The sequence below is a fragment of the Dendropsophus ebraccatus genome, chromosome 4 (genome assembly GCF_027789765.1).
Source record: "Dendropsophus ebraccatus isolate aDenEbr1 chromosome 4, aDenEbr1.pat, whole genome shotgun sequence".
Classification (NCBI taxonomy): Eukaryota; Metazoa; Chordata; class Amphibia; order Anura; family Hylidae; genus Dendropsophus; species Dendropsophus ebraccatus.
Genome location: NC_091457.1, coordinates 119,468,734 through 119,474,733, shown reverse-complemented (window position 1 = coordinate 119,474,733; position 6,000 = coordinate 119,468,734). Strand labels below are relative to the sequence as shown.

General features: G+C 44.8%; 1 protein-coding gene across 3 annotated transcripts in view; it reads right to left on the bottom strand.

The window, feature by feature from the left end:
- Window positions 1-525: 525 nt before the first annotated feature.
- MDFIC2 (MyoD family inhibitor domain containing 2) overlaps window positions 526-6,000 on the bottom strand; it is a 148,946-nt gene continuing 143,471 nt past the window's right edge. For 2 of the 3 annotated variants that reach the window (XM_069968773.1, XM_069968772.1), the window contains exon 5: window positions 526-856. In XM_069968773.1, the coding sequence (XP_069824874.1) occupies window positions 597-856 (260 nt within the window). In that variant the 3' untranslated portion in view covers window positions 526-596. The remainder of the gene's footprint in view (window positions 857-6,000) is intronic. The other variant, XM_069968774.1, reaches the window with a different exon arrangement.

The following is a 6,000-nucleotide window of genomic DNA, read 5'->3' as shown; positions in this document are numbered from 1 at the left end:
GACCATACACCTTTAATAACTGATAGACAAACAAATTATCTCTCCAGTCCTCCCTGCACACAAAAACGTTCAGTAAGGCAGAAGGTTTCAGCGTTCTCTACAGAGAGCTCTGACTGCGCTTTATATCTCCCAGAAAAAGGGGTTAAGCGTTAATTTTCCATCATGTCCAACCCCTATCTCCACTGGCATTACCTGCCCCATACACCCTATACTGATGACTGAACCCCGACCGTGGTTGTCCGAGTTTAGAAATGAGCCATGGGAATAGTCTAGGCCCACATTAGCATATCAGGCAACAAAAATGGCAACAGTTGCTAGTGAACTAGGAGAAGCTTCGGAGCCTGTTCCAATACTATCTATACATAAACTCAGTAATACATCAGTATGCAATCAGCTCCCCCTTGTGGTAGGCTTCTAATTTTCTTATTTTTGTATCCAGTATCCAGTACGTTTCTATCATTTTATAGAGATCAAAGGTAACCAAAATGTGAATGTACAAATCATCTGAAAGCAGAACTGAGGCGGTTAAAAAAGAAAATTCTTTAATAATTAAATAATTTTAAACAGCATTTTATGGCAAAAAAGTGAATTCAATCTCAGTGATAACAAACTTCTGAAATCTCCATGGCGAGTTCCAAGCATTCACTTGATTCTTGGCACACGTCGAATATTCCGCAGTCAAAGTCACAGTTGCAGTTGCAGTCACTATTAGATTGTTCTTCATCTGAGGTGTGGTAGTACCTGTTGGACGGGCAGCACATGGTGGTCACCATACTCTCGCACACGTTAGGTAACATAAGCAGGAAATCACAGAAGTGGCAGAACAAGCAGGCCAGGATAAGAGATGCACATTCCCCTGTAAGGAATAGCATACAACTACATGTATTAAAGGTGTTCTTACGCAGATTGTAGAATAAATATTTAAAGGGCACTTCCACTACAATAAAACAAACAAATAAATAAATTATTATTTTTTTTAACTATCTTTTACTATATAAAATAAGTCTTCTAAATTTTGACATATGTACCAGTCTTTTAGCATGATTACTTTACTTACAAGATCAATTAGGTCAATTATCCCTAGGATTTTCCAGACAAATCTAATCAGTGGGGGTCCAAAATTTGGCTCTCTGTTTACCAGAGCTGTAGTGCCCACATCCAGTGGCGTAGCAATAGGGGTCGCAAAGGTCGCAGCTGTGACCCGGCCCCTCAGCAGGGGGGCCCGCACACGGAGGACTTACACATTACACTAGCAGCTATCCACTAGTTTCTGTAGACGGAGAGGAGGAGGAGGAGGAGGAGGAGCAGAGCTACAGCAGGAGAAAGCCCCCCCCCCTCCCCTCTGTGTGTGCTCGGAGTCGGCCTGATACCTGATGTTGGAGGGACTCTCCACACGGCTGGAATCCTGACAGGCTGCAGCTGCTGGTAGGGACACTGCACTGCACATACATTATCTGCTGAAAAGTAGTGCTTCCTGCCTCCCAGGTATTGTGCCTCCTGCCTCCCATGTCATATGCTGTTCAGTACCTTTGCAATGGCTGCATATAGCAGGATTAGACCATGGAATCCATCCTGCAGGTATATGAAAGTTATTGGAGACATGAGCTACTAGCTGCAGGACACATCCCAGGATCTGATGCTGCTGTGAGAGATATTCTGAGTGATGTGTGCAGCCACTGCAAAGTCAATGAGAGGCACAAAGCATAGGAGGCATGAGGGACCCTCACAGGGCCCGTGTAAGGAGGGCTGACAGACACAAATGTGACTGTGCTCAGTGTCTCCATCTGTCCCATGGATTCAGTAGGTGCAGCAGGGCTCACACTTAGTCTCCCCTGCTCTACAATCCTCCTGGTGACCCTGGGGACCATACATTTATCGTGTACTCCATCAGTGGGGATTGTCGGCCGATGTGATTTTTAGGTGCGGCCGTCGTATGGATGGATGATGCAGACACAGCGGACTGGTTCCCTAGTCAGTGTATGCATCATGCACAGGTGCGTTGAGCCCCTGATGGTGTGTGCTGTGCTCCATGCTTCTGTGCACTATGTATACACTTGCATCCATGTTACCACCAGCTAGTTAGCCAACTATGAACTAGCCACACCGTCCTACAAAGTCAATGAGCCTTTTCGGCACCATGCATAAATTACAGCCCCCATCATTTATCAATTTAATACGCATGTTGGGGGTTGTAATCCGTTATGAATGTACCACCTTACATGGGTTACATGAGGCTGCCTAAAACCTGTCTATATCAATGAATGTACAGTACTTTTTAGACAATCTGAATATCCAAATGACCCTTGGTAGTAAAGAGGTTTCTCACCCTTGATCTATTCTGTATATAGATGATAAATGTTTGTGGAACATATGCTTTAAAGGGAACCAAACAGCACATTTGTGCTGATCAGGCTCCCAGAACGGCTGCATGCACATGGCAGCCGGCTCTCAGGTGGTGTCAAGGAATCCAGGCTCTGTGGGTTTTATGTGTGGTAAAATGCATTTTAATACTGCACGCGAGGCAGGGCAAGAGCCGTGAACTAGTCATCTGGGCTGTGACTAGTCATAGCTCCCTGTCCTGTCAGCACACTCTGCAGGGTTATTGACAGGCAAGGAGGCCTGTTAGCAGGGAAAGGGAGGGGAAGGGGGGAGGGGAAGGGGGGGGGCCCAGGTTGAACTTTTGCACCAGGGCCCATGAGCCTCTAGCTACGCCCCTGCACACATCCCCAATGAATGGAACACAACGCAGACAGCTCCAGTGTGTAGTCACTATGCTAGGTTACTTCTGTTCAGCTCCTGTTCTCTTCCAGCTACATTCACTCTGTATATAGGTGCCATGGCTCTGTCAAACAGTTGATCAGCCCTGAATAGTCCTCGAAGACTCCTTAAACTCATTGGGTTTTCAAAACTACAGAATGACAGATTTATAGAGGAACTCCAGTCAAGAAAGATTTAACCCTGTTTAATCCCCACCCATAAACTATGCTTGTTTGTAATAGATTTCTATTACATGAATTAGTCCATTTGCAGCACATCCTGACACCCTGAAGCTGCTAAAAATCCTCACTTCCTGATTCACTCTTTCTAGGCTCCTCTGTCCTCCCCCTTCCTTCCGAGACAGAGGTCACATAAACTTTATCTCTTCTGTTGCCAGGCAAGCTGTAACACCTCATCTGTAACCCCGCCCACCACTGACATCACAGAGTGATCACCTGGCCTGGATCAGGGGAAAAAACAACCTTTCCTGAGTAGTATAGGGGCAAGGAGACACTGTTGTTTCATCTCTCCTTCTCTTTCTCTAATCTACCTATCTAGATGAATAGAAAGATAGACAAAAGGATAGATACTGTGTTTACTGAGCCAGTACAGAGTCAGTAGTGGGCAGATACTAAAAGACCGGGGCGGGCACCAGCAGTTGGTTCAGAGGTTTAATGCATGCTGGGAGTTGTAGTTTCCCAGCTGGGTGTCATAATGTAAAACTGGGCTCATCTGTAAAAAATATGTTTATTTAAATCTGGAAGTATGTTTAAATCTGGAACTAGGAGCAGCATATGCAAGTGAGAAAGGTGTCAAACAATTGGTGCGGGCTTGTTGAATGCACCTATAGGAGAGATGAATGAAGGAGTGCGAGTTTGACTGCTTGGGTGCAAGACTAACGAGGTTAACCTAGAGTGTTCCTATACCCTAAGGAAAAACAGGAAAATGTGGAAAGAAAGGTGTAGGTCCTCTAGCTAGAAATGCAAGTTGATAAGGTATAACAGTAATCGATTTAATTTGGTAAAACAAGGTCACTAAGGTTTATAACAGACATAAAATATTAGTCATACATAACACAAAAAGATGCATCTGAAAATTGAAAAAATGAAAAAATAAAATAAAATGGAGCACCAAAGGTGTTGCAAAATAATAGAAAAATAAAGCTAAAAAATGAAAAAATTATAAAAAGATTATATGCGCAGTAGTGTAGTTAAAAATGGTTAAAAAATCACGAGTCAGGAGAGCATAGTAAAGTTCATAGACTTGATGTGTCCGTTTTGCTTGTTGTTATGTATTAAACAAGATAGAAATACTGTGAGCTAGTTCATCAGAATATGCAATATATTAGTTGTTGCTCAAATCGTCGGCACGGTGTTATACGCACTGTGCTGTAGCGATTAGTATAGATTTGCAACTGTTATATCGCTTATTAACGAATTAATAATGCACCATCAATTAAATAGTAAATGTAGTATCGTGTATGTACACCGCTCACCGGTCCTTTGTGTGGCTGGCAGTCTGGAGTCCCGATCGGGCATAGGTTTGCAATGCAGGCGGCCGGGTTGTCTTTTGGAGATATGAGACAGGGTTGTTGGTCACTTCTGTGTCAGATAGTGATGGGCGCTCAGCGCTGCAGTCGGCTCAGTATTTAGCGGGATTCTGGTCACGCGCATGCGTGATGGCTGCTGTTGCCCGCAGGACCTCGTGCAAAGATGGCGCCAAATTTGAAACTCTTGCAAGTTTGTATTGTAGTTGTACGTGGACCCGGTAAGTTACTGATGGTGGATTATAAGTTTAGTGTTCCAGCTGGACGCGCTTCGAAGCCTTCTTGGCTCCTTTCTCAACAGCAGAATAAGTTGTGATTCTGGTAGTAGGTATCACAGGTTTTTATAGGCGTGTCTTAACTAATCAATGAAGACATTAAGACACACCTATAAAAACCTGTGATACCTACTACCAGAATCACAACTTATTCTGCTGTTGAGAAAGGAGCGAAGAAGGCTTCGAAACGCGTCCAGCTGGAACACTAAACTTATAATCCACCATCAGTAACTCACCGGGTCCACGTACAACTACAATACAAACTTGCAAGAGTTTCAAATTTGGCGCCATCTTCGCACGAGGTCCTGCGGGCAACAGCAGCCATCACGCATGCGCGTGACCAGAATCCCGCTAAATACTGAGCCGACTGCAGCGCAGAGCGCCCATTACTATCTGACACAGAAGTGACCAACAACCCTGTCTCAAATCACCAGGAGACAACCCGGCCGCCTGCATTGCAAACCTATGCCCGATCGGGACTCCAGACTGCCAGCCACACAAAGGACCGGTGAGTGGTGTACATACACCATACTACATTTACTATTCAATTGATGGTGCATTATTGATTCGCTAATAAGCATTATAACAGTTGCAAGTCTATACTTATCGCTACAGCACAGTACGTATCACACCGTGCCGACGATTTGAGCAACAATCTAATATATTGCATATTCTGATGAACTAGCTCACAGTATTTCTATCTTGTTTAATACATAACAAGCAAAACGGACACATCAAGTCTATGAACTTTACTATGCTCTCCTGACTCGTGATTTTTTAACCATTTTTAACTACACTACTGCGCATATAATCTTTTTATAATTTTTTCATTTTTTAGCTTTATTTTTCTATTATTTTGCAACACCTTTGGTGCTCCATTTTATTTTATTTTTTCATTTTTTCAATTTTCAGATGCATCTTTTTGTGTTATGAATGCATCTATATGTTTTTTGTTCTTTTTATTTTTTTATGGGATTGCTGGTGTTCCCCTTTAAAGAGGACCTGTCACCCCCCCGTGCCGGGGTGACAGGCTCCGGACCCCCTGTTAGACCCCCCTATACTTACGTGATTCCGCCGGGTCCCGCTTCCTGAGTCGGCCGGGTCCCGGAGATATCAGCTCCCGAAGCCCGGCGCGCGCGCTGAGAGATGTGTCCGATGCCCATAGAGAATGACGGAGCATCAGACTCCCCATTCATTCTCTATGGGCGCCTGACTCTGCTGTCAGCGCGCGCGCCGGGCTTCGGGAGCTGATATCTCCGGGACCCGGCCGACTCAGGAAGCGGGACCCGGCGGAATCACGTAAGTATAGGGGGGTCTAACAGGGGGTCCGGAGCCTGTCACCCCGGCACGGGGGGTGACAGGTGTCCTTTAAGCAATTTTATTGTATTTAAGCGGTATTTCCCTCTCACCCCTGTACATGTT